Genomic DNA, 14863 nt, shown 5'->3' with positions numbered 1-14863 from the left:
CGTAGATGAGCTCTGATGTGTTAAGCAGATCACTGTGTGCCTGTGCAGTGTGTGAGTCTCAGTGTGAAGCCGCTCACTGGGGAAGCATGCACTGGCTCAGCGGCTCTCCCATGTGATAAATGCAGAAATGTTAAAGGTGCTCGGACTTCTGCTAAACATCAGAAACCCTACACTCTGTTGCCTCATCACATTTTTTTAATGTAGATACAGTTGTCATAACTTTTGTGAGGCTATGGATACATTTTGACGGGGAAGTCGATGGGGAGTGAAACCGCGCGCACAGTGCCATCTGGTGGCTGCACGGGCCGCCAGGCGCAGAAGCCCAGCTGCCTGCCCCCTGGACAAGGGCCGTGTTTCCCTGGTTTCCGCGTTTGCTTGACGACATTTTGGTCAGGTTGGCAGGGACTCGGGAGCTAACAAGAACCATGTGAGTCCCCATTCTTCTCAGCAGGAGGCAGGGAAGAGGGGCGAAGGGCTTCTCCCCAGTGAGGCCTTTTACTGTCAACAGCACGGCACCTGGGTAATGGACAAAGGCAGGGCCACTCCCCCGCCCAGTCACCCAGGAGGCCTGGGAGCAGAGCTGCCAGCGCTCACAGATGAGTCACTGGTAGACTTCTCACCCGTGACACTTAGATCTTTGTGGTTCTGTTGTTTGTATTTTAAAATAAGACAACCAACACCTGCTAAATTGAAGTCCACCGGTAATTTTAACATCTGGCTCACTGCATGTTTTTACACTGGCTCTCTCCTCTTTGCAAACCCGTGCGGTGTATTGGGATCTGTGTGTGCGCATGTATCTTCTTTATTTTCAGATTACTGGTAAAGATGCAACTGCAAGAATGACACTTCCCATCTCTTCTTAAAACCTGACATCCTAACAGATGAGCTCATTCATTAGCTTCAGAAATGTGTCCATTGATGTCTTTCAGTTTTGCTCATGGGGATCGATGCAGACTTGCTAGAAAGGATGCTGAATATTTTGAGTAAGATGCTGAAATAGCCTTTCTTAGGAAAAAAACAGGATCATGGCTTCACGTGATTCGCTTCCTTTGTTGTCCTCACATTTTTCACAGTGAACATCCTGAATATCAAAACTGCACATGTTCTCTGCGGCACAATAATCATTTCCTCAAAAATGTCAAATAATAAGGACGGAATAATTTTTAGTCCAAAGTGGAAACATCTCTTTGCAGTCCGTCAAAAATTCAGCAACTAACCTCAACCTTTAAAATCAGAGCAGGCAGCCCTAGCTGATTTGGCTCGGTGGATAGAGCATCGGCCCTCAGACTGAAGGGTTGAGGGTTTGATTCAGGTCAAGAGCAGGTACCTTGGTTGCAGGCTCAATTCTGTGTGGGAGGCAACCAATCAATGTGTCTCACATCAATGTTTCTCTCTCTCTCTCCCTCTCCCTTCACTCTCTCTAAAAAATTAATGGAGCCCAGCCCAGCTTGCATGGCTCAGTGGTTGAGCATTGACCTATGAACCAGGAAGTCTCGGTTTGATTCCCAGTCAAGGCACATACCTGGTTTGTGGGCTCGATCGCAAGTAGGGGGCGTGCAGGAGGCAGCCGATCAATGATTCTCTCTCATCATTGATGTTTCTCTCCTCCCCCCCCCCCCATTCCTCTCTGCAATCAATCAATCAATAAATAAATAGTCAATGGAAAATGTCTTCGGGTGTGGATTAACAATAAAATAAAATAAAATCAGAGTAGACAGATTTTAACCTTCAAAACTGGGCCTCAGTGAGGACTTCAAAACCAACTGTTTGTTTTTTACTGTTTTTATTGATTTTTTTGAGAAAGGAAGTAAGAGGGAGAGAGAAATAGAAACATCGATGAGAGAGAAACATCAGCATCCATGGGCTTGTCTCCTGCACACACCACACTGGGGATCGAGCCCGCAACCCGGGCATGTGCCCTGACCAGGAATGGAACTGTGACCTCCTAAAACCAACTGTTTTAGCCAAGCCTTGACAATCAGATAGTAGTGAGCCCAGTTCCATGTGAAACTCTAGGCACTTTTCTGGTAACAGACTCTTACCCTACCCCTCTGAGGAGAGCCATCATCGGCACAGGCAAGTGAAGCCACCATCACTCACCCAGAGGGCACAGAGGGGCTTCCGCTGCCCTCTCTACTGTCCCGCGGCCTCTGGGCACCACTCTCCCATGTCCTCCATACGTGACCAGGAGCCAACCCATGTGCTCTTGTGCCCTCAGGTACCCTCACCTCCATCACCAACCTGGCCACGAGCCTGGCCCGAAACATGGACCGGCTGTCCCTCGATGAGGAGCACTACAACCGGCAGGAGGAGTGGCGGCGACAGCTCCCGGAGAGCCTGGGCGAGGGGCTCCGGCTGGGCCTGTCCCGGCTGGGCATCAGCCTGCTCGGTAAGGGGTGCAGGGATGTGCGCGCCCGTCTGCCCTCTGGCTCTGCCGTGGGGCATGGACTCCCAGGACTGGGGGTGGTTGGGAAGTTCACATCCTTTCTGTAGACCATCGGAGGCTTGGAGAGGATATGGCACTCACCCCAGTTCCTGCCCTGAGTCAGTGAGGCTGTGAAACAGGACCCACGTTCCAGCACCAGGGTGAGGCTATGACAGGCCGTCCTGTCTGACCAGAGGCTACCTGCTCCCTCAGCACCCCAGGCACTGCAGACACCTGCTCCCCCACCACCCAGACACCTGCTCCCCCACCACCCAGACACCTGCTCCCCCACCACCCAGACACCTGCTCCCCCACCACCCAGACACCTGCTCCCTCACCACCCAGACACCTGCTCCCCCACCACCCAGACACCTGCTCCCCCACCACCCAGACACCTGCTCCCCCACCACCCAGACACCTGCTCCCTCACCACCCAGACACCTGCTCCCCCACCACCCAGACACCTGCTCCCCCACCACCCAGACACCTGCTCCCCCCACCACCCAGATACCTGCTCCCCCACCACCCAGACACCTGCTCCCCCCACCACCCAGATACCTGCTCCCCCACCACCCAGACACCTGCTCCCCCAGCATCCAGACACCTGCTCCCCCATCACCCAGACACCTGCTCCCCCACCACCCAGACACCTGCTCCCTCAGCATCCAGGCACCTGCTCCCTCACCACCCAGACACCTGCTTCTTCACCACCCAGACACCTGCTCCCTCAGCACCACTGTCGATGCCTGCTTTTGTTTTTTAAGCACTTGAGCAACTTGCAACTAACTGTCATGCGAACCTCAGGAGGAAGCCACTTTTTCCTTTTGTGTTTTTAAGAATGCCAGATCAGCCTGGCTGGGGTGATTATCAGTTGTTGAGCAGCCAGATGGTATAGTGAGAGGTGAAGATTGCTCTTGAAATTTCCAAATTTTACAAATGTTTGATAAAGAAGTTGCTTTGGAAAAATCTATAAAAAGGAAGCTTCGGAGCTGAACTTTTTCAGAGTAGGATTTTCAAGGGTATTTTCTGTTTGTTTGCAAAGGAATTTAAAACTGTGTTGCTTGGCAGCATGCCTGCCCAGCATCTGAAGAAGGTGCATCTCCTGAGATCAAAGTGCCCAGTGCAGAGAGAGCAAAGGTCAGCAAAGCTGGGCCTGAAGGGTCATCCTCTCCCCGGTCTGCCGGTGCAGACATCACCCCCAGCTCGCAGTGCAGCCACTGAGGCTCGGAGAGGGCGCGGGGAGGTGTTACAGGAGCAGCTAGGTTACTAGAAATTGTTCACGTCGGAACGTGCAGTGGTGCGCGGCAGTGTCATTGAATCATGCGTGGGAGCGGGGAGCTGGAGGCTGGGATGGGACTGCTGGTAGAGGAGCAGCCTGGAGGCATGGTGGCTGCTGTGGGGAAGGGCAGTGGTGTGGGGTGGGCCACACTCCTTCTTTTGTACCTCAGACATGTGCTTATCTTCCCTGAGCCTGGGTTTCTCTGCTGTAATTCGGGGCTGGAAACACCATTATTAGAAGTCACGGGGGTCAGGCGTGTGCCCGCCCAGGGCCTGTGTTTGGTCATCAGAACCTGTCATGAAATCATGGCAGCAAAGGAACTGTACGAGTTGCTCAATTTCAGAGTGTCGGATGGGCAGTGGCAGGAGCCTTCTTGCTTTAGTTTTAGTCCAGTGGGTTCCAGTTGCTGAAACCACCGGAAATGACAACCTTGGGGGCTCAGGTCATGGTCTGGGGTCTGTGGGCCCTCTTTTCGCTGAGACCTGTGGGCTCTGTGGCCCTGCTCTGGCAGGAGAGCTTCCTTCCCTCCGTCTGAGACGGAGGAGCTCCAGGTGCTCCCAGAGGAGACCTGCGTGGCTGGCCTGTGGCCGCCTCTGTCCTAAGGCTCTCGTCCCCCCAAGAAGCAGCGCCACTACCACTCCCCACTGTAGGACGCTGTGCCTGGCGTAGACATCAGCTGTGGGAGGAGCCGTGGACCTGCCTTGGGGATGTCGCCCTTGGGGCTTGGCTCGTGGTTGGCCATAAAGCTTTGATCTCCTCCTCGGTCTCTGTGTCCTGTACATTCTCCTCCATGCAAGGGAATCTTTTTGTCTGTGGGACCTGCAGTGGGCGCAGAGTTTTTCTGCATTTGTGGTAATTTCCAAAAACCTAGGTATTCTGGGGGTAACATAGACCCTGCCCCACGTGTGCACCTGCAGATGCTGGCCTGGCTGGGGCCCAGGAGCTCCATGCCCACAGCACCCTGGGCTCCACGTCCTTGTCTGTGCTCCTCAGACATTTAGTTCACAGTGGGCATCTCAAGGTGGGCCCACACGGGCTCCCTTCCCTCTGCGAGCGTAAGAACCTCTGTATCCCACATAACCTCAGTGTTAGCTCCAAACACCAGGTCCCAGAGGAAGACAGAGAGGCTAGGATTCTGGAAAGAATAGGACTGTCACCATTTAATCCATCCCCAGAAACTCGATTGCATACCTAATTGAAGCTAGATCTGTTGTGATGTAGCAGTGACATCAGACCGCTAGTTCCTCAGTTTCTCTCTTTAATGACCCAGTGAGGAGAAAGGTATTTAAAGAACACTTCAGGGTTTCACATGCGTGGTCTTTGATCATCAAACCCCAGGCCTGAATGAGGTTCAGAGCTTGCCCAGGTCAAACCTCCAGCCAGGACAAGATCCCGGCCCCTCCACAATCACCCACCCCCAAGGGCTCCACGCCTGGGAACAGTCAGGATGTGGGGGGCCGGACCATCGGAAGTTCCAGGTAGGGAAAGCACATCCCCCAAATCTGTATGGGGTGGTGGGCCTTCCTGGCGCTGCTTCACCCTCATGGAGATGCTGTGCAGTGTATGAGGCACTTGAAAAATCAAAGGGCGTCTCTGGCCGCCGTGCCCAGCCACATCACTGAGGTCAACAAGAAGTGTCAGCCAGCAGAGATGCCACTGAGAGATGTGGCCAAGGCCCTGGACAAGCTCCACCACAGTTTTGGAAAAACAATGGCTTTGGAACAGGCTGTGTAGCCTGCAGAATTGGCATCGGGCTCACCCACATGTACCAGACCTAGTCCCCAGACGCTCCACTTTCTACCCTCCCTGGAGTCTGTGCTGAGAGGACGTGGCTCCTTGTCACCCTTACACTCTGCGTTCCCCCCGAGACGTGGCTTCTCGCTCGTGAGCACCATTGGCAGGACGTCAGAACTTGCTCTGACCCACGCTTCTTGGGCCGCTGCCTGACTTATGAAGCATCACTGACCTCCCGGCAGCCACACCCTCTCTTCACCACCACTCCTGGGTGCCATGTGGAATCCCAACAAAACAGGCCTCCGCCAGGTGAGCAGGACACTTCCCTCCAGCGAGCGAGCCAAGAACTGTGCACCCAGGACACGGCACCGGGTCATCTCTGACACCGTCAGCGCCAGCAGATGGGTTTGCAGGTGGGAGGGGTTCAGGAAGATGGTGCTTCCTTCTCAATTTGCTGACCTGAAGCTGGACTAGCCGATGCACTGTTTGTCTCTGGAATGGTGAGCTGTGGAGGGGTGTCCCAGGTTCGGCCTGTACCTTTGCTTTTGCGATTTATTTTTAAAGTGCCCCAAATAGAATTACAATGTGTGGTAAGGACAGCACCAAAATAACCAGACAGGCAGGAATTTCATAGCTCAGGGACAGGGTTTCTGGCCTGAGACGAGGAGCCAAGTCCCAGAAGAGGTGCGGGAGGGCCTTCTAGTTCCCTGGCTTCAAAAAAGCCGCCTCTCCCAGCAAAAGGTTAGAAGAGGAGACACCTCCGCAGTCTCTGCCGTGGCCACACAGGGGGTCCGTGGACACGCCTCCAAGGTGCGCTTTTCCTCCTGGCCTCACTTCATCACCTCACAGCCGTCTCCAGGTGGCCGCCCACCCCACGGGCCTGGCGCCAAGGACAAGTTTGGGGCTCAGTTTCCACTACTTAAACCTCCGAGCAGTGTGAGCATACGGCAGTAAATAACAGCAGTGGTGGGGTAGCTGGATCCTGCTAGTAAGAGCCTCTGAAGCCCTCCGGGAGGCTGCTTCCCAGGCCCGGCCGCGGACACAGGAGTGACTGCCCATCGCTCGCAGCCTCTCTGTTCCCAGCTCGCACCTGGAGACCAGGGAGGTGTCGGTGTGCGTGCGTGACGGGCAGCTTCCTCCCGGCAGGGTCTGGTGCGGCAATGGCATGTGGTCTGACAGCCTCTCCTCTACCTCTGAGAACCTAACACCTTGTCATGGGCTACAGGCTTTCCACTCTCTCCAGAGGCCCAAATAGCTTATCTGTCAAAGCCATAGTAACGAGCCTTCACTTTGGCCGCTGGCTGGAGGAAGCTAAGATCAAAGGGGAGTTTCACTGTGATACCTGTTTGCACTCAGGCAGGTGGGAGTTGGAGCCCCTGTGGTGGACAGCCACGCCCACAAGGCCCACTACCGGTTAGGCCTGCACATTAAAGGGAAATGGGAGGTGCTCACCAAAACAACCGCCAGCCCTCCAACTCGGTTGTAATAGGCTTATGGGACTCTGCACTTGAGAATAGACATTTCTACCAGAAATGCAGGCAAGAATTTAATTGATTGATGAGGTTGTAATTATTTACCCCAGTTTTCCTCCTCTTTTATTTTTCCATCACCATTTATCCCCTCAATGCCCACTTCCACCTCCCCCTGCTCCCCCCGACACACAATCACCACACTCAGAGACCTGTCAGAATCAGATGATGAATTCACAGGAGCCGTGGTCACTGGCTTCGCGCTAACCATTGTGAACTGTCTGCTATGAAATGAGCTGACGACCAGGCCTCTCCCGCACGCTGCAGGCAGCCGTCACCTCCACTGTGGCCGGTCCACTAACACTCCCAGCTGCTCTGACTCCTGACCTCATAGTGGGGAGCAGAGCATCGGATCCTCCGACTGGAAATGTGAGGCGGGCTCCCGGCTCGGTGCCAGGATTGGGTGTCACTGAAACAGTGATCCTTCCACCTTCCATCGCCAGAGCCGAGGGCCAGCTGCGAGCCGCTCCCCCGCTTCCGGCATCATTTCTGTGGACGGTTTGAGCGGAATTGGTCGAGGCTGGAAACAGACCTGTCGCCTCAGGTCATTCTTAATCTGTCAGGACAGAAACTTAAACGGCTCTGTCCAAATTGAGAGGAATGGAATCCTTGAGGCACATTCCCTTTACAATTGACCCGCAGGAACTGGCCTTTGGTTTTACTGGGTTTTGTTCCATGGAATATTGCTTGAAATGAGCAGGTCATTAACTGAGACCTGGAAACCTCTGTTTCCCAAGAGACCTGGAATTATGGCATTTGGAATAATGGGATTTGACATGTACTAAAGTTTCTACAGGGGGACTGTGCATTTTCATTAATCCTAGCAGGTCTGAGTTGAAAACAGAATTCTGTCAAGAATTGGAGTGAAATTTTTACCTCTTACTGAGTTAGGGAACCCTCCACTCCATTACGGAAAAAAACTGGACTGGTGAGGCCTTTGCTAGATCGCATCATTGGCCCCTCAAAGTAAGAGCAGGGGAACAAACCACCCCATGGGAAAGCCGTCAGAGCGGAGAGCAGAGCGGGAGCAGGTTTTGTAGCTGTTCTAAAGGGAAGAGGCCTGCCAGTGTGGCACAGTGGCTAGCAAACTTTACCATAGGCTGCTTGACATAAAGGAGACGCTTCTATGGCGTCTCATCAGCATTACAAAGAAATGACTATTCGAGGACCTGCTGTATTATACTTCTCGTGATTTCAGTGTGTACACTATATAAAAGAAAGTTGGCTGGAAAACAGCATCCGTGTTACAACAGCAGCAGCCTCATACAGCTCAGGTTCACATCTCTTCTTTGCATCACTTTCTCTTATGCTTGATTTCATCGTGTTGTTTTATACAGTAACTGGTGGCCCAGGAGCTGTAGGCTACGCTATGTAGCCCAGGTGTGTAGCACTATCCAGGTTTAGCAGTGTACTCCATGATATCTGAACAATGACAAGATCACCCAGTGATGCAGTTCTCAGAACATATCCCCATCGTTAAGCTGCATATGACTTAGCTAACCTGAGTGCTTAATCTGTGCTGGGAGACTGTGCTAAGAGCTTTGCTTGTATGAAATCATTCATCCAAATAGTGCTAGGATTCAGGCATGGTTCTTATCCTCACTTCCTGGATCAGGCCACTGAGAGGTTAAGGAGTTTTCCCCAAGGTCACATAGCTGTCCCATGCTTGAGGCAGGATTTTGAGTCTTGGGTCACTGCCTCCCCCTTAACCACCAAGCTGTTCACTGATCCTGTTTATGAAACAGTCTCTTCCCTTGCTAGTCTTGGAAAAAACTTCTCTCTCACTTCAACTGAGGTTTGGCCACTTACTTTTTACTTTATTATTATTTTTTTTAGTATATTTTTATTGATTTCAGAGAGGAAGGGAGAGGGGAAGAGAAACAGCAGTGACAAGAGAGAATCATCGATCAGCTGCCTCCTGCAGGCCCCTGACCAAGAATAGAATTGGCAACCTTTTGGCGCACGGGACAACACTCAACCAGCTGAGCACACCGGCCAGGGCCCATTATAATCTTAAGGGACTACCATTACATATGCATTCTGTCGTTGACCCAAATGTCATTATGCAGAACTGTGTAATGGAAATTATTGTATCAACAACTACTCTTTAATTATTAACACATTAAGTTATTAATAATTGCTCTAATTAAAAGGGACAACATGGAGAGGAACTGAGCCTTCCAGTTTTTTCATCCTCCTGTTCATTGAAAATTTATTAGGCTGAGCAGGCTTTCTCTTCCATAAACTGTGTTGCCTGCTTTCTGGAGAAAGGCAATGAGGGGAGGAAAAGGGGGGTCACTTTGGAATAGTCTGGCATGTTCACTAAATTCTGAACTGAACTTCACAGATCCTGACTATAATGGACCAAACCCAGTCTGAACATTGTATTCTGTTGAGACAATAAATGTCTAACTTGAACTGCCCTCAGTGCATGTAGGTGGTTGGTAAATAAATGTAAAGAACTTTATAACGAGGGTGGGCTTTCATTGTCAATCCAAAATTCGACTGTGTTCCTGATGGAAGGTTTTCCCTTTCTCAAGATGCTAAGCCTCAGGCCTTACCGGGCGTTTGTTGTGTTTCAGGTGCAATTGCTGGCATAGTCGATCAGCCAATGCAGAACTTCCAGAGAACATCCGATGCTCAGGCTTCAGCAGGACACAAGGCCAAGGGCGTGATCTCAGGCATGGGCAAAGGAATCATGGGGGTGTTCACAAAACCCATCGGAGGCGCTGCCGAGCTCGTGTCGCAGACCGGCTACGGTGAGTGAGGGGAAGCCTGGCGGGCCGGCTCAGACACGGCCAATTAACCTGTGTTGTTCTACCAGGAGTCCCTGAGATACCCTCGCCCGCACATGGCAGAGGAGTGAGAAGTGATAAATCAGCAGTTAAATAGTTCTCTTCCTCACCTCCTTATGCTTGTTTACATGAAGAGTAGAACTGTATGACTAAAAATAAATTGTAATAAAATTATACAACCAGAAATCAATTAGCAATTTCAGTACTTCACCATATTACCCTCGACCTCTAATTGGTTACTTTTCATTAAAGTCTGTGCCATATGCATGGCACAGAATCTTTTAACAATCCATTTAATAAAGTAGACTTTAATGAAAAGTAACCAATTAGAGGTTGAGGACAATATGATTATAATTATTATTTTTCTGGTGAGCAATTCGAAAGGAAAAATAGATTATGAGGCAGAAAGATATCTTTATATTACAATGTACATGCATTTGGAGAATGAGAGAGGAGCATGTATGTGTGTGCGCACACTTGCCCACAGAGCTTTGCACTTGGCATGGCTTTCTCACCCACAGACTCCATGCTGCACTGCAGCCAGGCCGAGTGTCCTAGCCAATGGCAGCGAAGGTGTATGAGCTGCAATGAAAACCCTTTCCCCAAGCAGACAGCTTGGAGACCTTGGGATCGTGGCACTGCTTGCACAGGGCTCCCATGCATGCGGGTGCACATGGGAGTACCGTGTATGGGAAAGGAAGCACGCCATCCCATGCTTATGTTCTGCATTCTTGACAGAGCACATGGAAGTGACCAGAATTGTCATCTTTTTACCCAAAAATCAGTGTCATCATTTTGGTGGTGAAGTGGGCTGTCTCATTAGTATCACAAACTACAGGAGGGCTCTGTCATTTGCCAGACAGGTGAGCGCTCTGCATCTGGCCATAGTCTGGCGGGGGGCAGGGGAGACACTTCACTGCAGACATCCTGCACTCAGTAGATCTGATCTGACAAGAGGCAGCCAGGTCAGAGCATAAAAACCCTGTCTGAAAGGAGGAGAGAGCAGACGAATGCCCACACTCGGGCAGCCAAGGGAGAGGCTCCTTTGAGAGACCACACAGACACAAACATGTGCTCCTCTTCCTTCTCCCCTGCCTCCTCCCTCTATTCTCTTCCTGTGAATGACATTTTCACTCACAAGGAAACTGACAGGAAGAACTGCTGCAAGTCCTCAGTGGATGAAGTCAAATACTCCCTTTTTCTCGTGAGGAAAAGACAACTTACACTTCATAAGTTCCTTTGGTTTAAAAATGCCATTGGCCCTCACCGTGTGTCCCAGGGCTGAGGGCTCTCCCTTATGTAAGAGCATCTCAGAGCAGAGCCTCACATGGCCTCGTTGGTTTCCATCATCCTGTAAAACTTTTATTACTGCACTGAAGGTTTTACAAACCACTAACTCTTAGTCTAATGACTGCCTCGCTTATAAACATTTCCCAGCCCTGAGAGTACACAGGCTGTACCATCGTTGGCTCTGGAGTCTCTGGAGGCCTACATGGCTGCTGCTGGGTGCCCTGGTTGGGTGCTGGCACCAGGGGGAGCGTATTAAAAACCGGAGCCCTCATAAATGTATGTGGATTCATGCTTAAGAGCTGGATTAAGTCACTTAGGGACTATCTAGATAAACCATGTGCCTTTGTGTGCATCTCCGTTGTTTTTTACTATTTAACCAGCCACAGCACAGATACAGCTGTATTATTAAGCAACAAAGTCAACTAACAATCTTGACTTGATCACATAAATTGTAAATGATGTGCGAGCCGTTGCTCAGGACCCATTACTCCCAGGAGCATCACGCTCCCTCTAATTGCAGTCTATGCTTAGACTGCAGCTCATTCAGACTTCAGTTTGTAGCTAATGTAAGATCACCAGGGTTAAGAGCATTGCAGTGTTTAATGATTATCTATTCACTTGCTTCCAAAGATGTGACATCATGTTGGATCTGCAGCATTTTATGATGGCTCTTAGCAGATGACATCACTGTAGCATGGAACTGTTTTCCAGAAAACAACTAGTAAAACTTCCTTCCTTCTCTTACCGCAGGCATTTTACACGGAGCTGGACTTTCTCAGCTTCCCAAACAGCGCTACCAGCCAAGGGATCTACATGCTGCCCAGGCTCCAAACAGCCACGTCAAATACGTCTGGTAAAATCCTCTAGATGCTCGCTCAACTGCACATGTGCACTGGGTTCACAGGGCCTGGCTCGATCTCAGGCTAACGGGAGCCACGCAGGAGCAGTTGTTTTCAGCATCTCAGGCAGCACAAGGGCATCCTGGAGCCAGAGGGAGGCCGCTGACCCAGATCTGGGTCTCCCACCCAGGAGGATGCCCCTGGCTTGGGAGAGGGCCTGAGGTTTCCTAGGGAACGAGCCTTGTCATTAGGGATGGCATCTCTAATGGGAAGGGAAAGAACTCATCAGAGCCCAGGGAAATCTCTCCACAAGGAGCTGGGCTCTGTTGACCAGAATCACTTTGAGAATTAAAGTGACAGTTCTATTTCAAGATCAAATGAATAGACCCTTGGGGAGGTCGCATCTGGTCCCAACCCTGGTACAGTGAGCATGGGTATTGACTGTTTCCTCCTTTGGAACAGGAAAATGCTTCAGTCTCTGGGCAGACCTGAAGTCCACATGGCCCTGGATGTGGTTCTGGTGAGGGGCTCTGGCCAGGAGCACGAAGGGTGCCTGCTGCTGACGTCGGAAGTGCTGTTCGTGGTGAGTGTCAGCGAGGACACGCAGCAGCAGGCCTTCCCCGTCACGGAGATCGACTGTGCACAGGACAACACACAAAACAACCTGCTCATCCTGCAGCTCAAGCAGCCAAGAGCGGCCTGTGATGTGGAGGTACAGTCCAGAAAACGGGGACCAGGGCTACCTACCAGCGAAGTCAAGATGTGGGCTGACCGCTAGTACTGCTGGAGTGGCTGCTGGAGTTCAGGAGGGAGTGTGGGGGGAAGGGGGAGGGGAGTCACCCAGGTGTACATGTGAGAGCCCAGCAGCAGGTCCAGGGGATTCCCAGCCTGGGGCTAAGCCACCAGATGACGAACAAGGCTTGCTTGGTGGTCATGGGCTGGAGTGCGGGAGTTGACAGGCCAGGACAATGGACTCCAAAATGAGCAGGTCTGTGCAAGGAACAGGACCAAGGCAGCGATGCCATGCACTTACACTGTGAAACAGGCCCCTGTGCATGGCCTGGGCGGCTGCAGCAGGTCTGTAGCAGGGGAGGACTGCTGAAGAATTGTGGGATGTCATGAGTGAAACAAGGCATGGGCAGTAGGCCAGACCTTAGCAAGTTCAAAACCAGGAGGTCTGACTCACTCCCCCATTCCTAAGACTTGAGAGGTCAAAATTTTATAAACCAACATCTCTCCCATCTACTGCTCTGTATCCTATGTGGCTATGTCCCCTTCCCCATAGGATAGTTTCCCACCCCATAAGTCCCCTGGGTACCTCCTAGGGATTCTGCTTAGGCTCTTGGGGCAGCTTTCTGGCCACCCAGCTCCTAAGATGTGCTGGTTGTTGACTCCTGGTCACACAAAGTTGATGGCAATGGAATACGGAGTGTCAGGAATGAAACCTGACAAGAGTGGCACAGCTTCCTACAACCCAGCCTGGGGAGCAGGTACCCCTACTGGAAAGCTGCTCTCTGCCCACCACCCCGCTTAATGCCTGACCCACAGGACCCTCGACCCTCCCTAAGAGTCGACCTCAGAAACACTTTACCCACATGGCAAGATGAGGGCAATATGGAGCTGGCTAGTACTAACCAGGGAAAGGACAGTAGTCCCAGGAAAGGACAGCAAACTTGCCTCTAGCAGATCCTAATTCCTTCTTTCCTTTTCTGCTGGTATGGGAGCCTGTCCCCCCACACCACTGCTTGGGTAAAATTATGAGAGGTGGAAGGCGGCCAAGCACAACAACTGAGATTTCTCTAGTTTCTTGGATCACAATCAGTCAAGCTTTAAGCTAGGGCTTGGCACAAGGACTACATTGCTGCTTCAAGTTGATGACTTTCTGGGAATAAACAGAGGTCAGATGTCCAGGCTGACTTTATTAGATCTGCCAAAATCTTCTGATCTAGTTGACAATAAAGCATCAGTGATGTGGCTCCAGGATTTGGCAGGGGATAGCATCATTATCTTCAAGTCCTTGGTCGTTAGCAAGAAACTTCCAAGGCCCTGAGCAGTATTTGTGACCATCATTATTCCTTAACTGCTTGGGAAATATTTCAGACCCTAAACTATTGAGACTGGAGATTCATCTTTTGCTGTTAAACAGCCGCTACTTTAGTCAATTGTGATCCTTCTCGCTTATCTGTTTGTGAAGGGTACTGTAGGGAATGATCACAGCTGTGGGGAAACAAACCTGTTTCTCTATCCATCAGTGAGGTATCTGGATCATCACCCCTACAAGTTTCTAATGGAGACCATGGGATCAGAGTTACAGGCAGAAGCACTGCCTCTGGACACCACGCTCTACACTGGTTTTTCTTTGATGTTCAGGGGTAACGAGGGTTGGGATTGAGAAATGGCTCAGCAGGCAGGGAAAGACAGAGCAGGACTGCAGGGCAGCTGAGACAGACGGCAACATACACAGCGGCACCTGGCACTGGAGAGGGTGGATATGCAGTATGCCGTCAGTCTCCAAATTCTGCTTTTTCATTACCTATTTCACTTCACCTCTCCCCTCATAAGAAACTGACCCCTTAGTCCTCTGTCCAAATCCTAACCTCCCCCAGTCACTCCCAAAGGAGATCCAAGCTGCAGACAAAATCCTTTTTTCTGAGTAAACCCTTCCTTGGGAGCGCTGTAATCCCACTACGTTCTAAACGGGAGGGGGCCCTCAGCGGTGCTGCTAGACCAGTGATGGCGAACCTATGACACGCGTTAGAGGTGACACGTGAACTCATTTTTTTGGTTGATTTTTCTTTGTTAAATGGCATTTAAATATATAAAATAAATATCAAAAATCTAAATCTTTGTTTTACTATGGTTGCAAGTATCAAAAAATTTCTATATGTGACAAGGCACCAGAGTTAAGTTAGGGTTTTTCAAAATGCTGACATGCCGAGCTCAAAAGGTTCGCCATCACTGTCCTAGACACT

At 50.9% G+C, this 14863-nt stretch overlaps 1 protein-coding gene across 3 annotated transcripts in view; it reads left to right on the top strand.

The window, feature by feature from the left end:
• The window catches only part of VPS13B (vacuolar protein sorting 13 homolog B), a 607742-nt gene that overhangs the window by 587954 nt on the left and 4925 nt on the right, over positions 1 to 14863 (top strand). For all 3 annotated transcript variants that reach the window (XM_070391987.1, XM_070391986.1, XM_070391988.1), the window contains exons 58-61: positions 2219 to 2389; positions 9550 to 9726; positions 11803 to 11905; positions 12354 to 12603. In XM_070391987.1, the coding sequence (XP_070248088.1) occupies positions 2219 to 2389; positions 9550 to 9726; positions 11803 to 11905; positions 12354 to 12603 (701 nt within the window). The remainder of the gene's footprint in view (positions 1 to 2218; positions 2390 to 9549; positions 9727 to 11802; positions 11906 to 12353; positions 12604 to 14863) is intronic.

Source organism: Myotis yumanensis, unplaced genomic scaffold (genome assembly GCF_028538775.1).
Source record: "Myotis yumanensis isolate MYYU_CA2020_CCGP unplaced genomic scaffold, mMyoYum1.0.hap1 SCAF_15, whole genome shotgun sequence".
Lineage (NCBI taxonomy): Eukaryota > Metazoa > Chordata > Mammalia > Chiroptera > Vespertilionidae > Myotis > Myotis yumanensis.
Note: the sequence above shows the minus strand (reverse complement) of the source record. Positions and strands in the feature narration are given on the sequence as shown.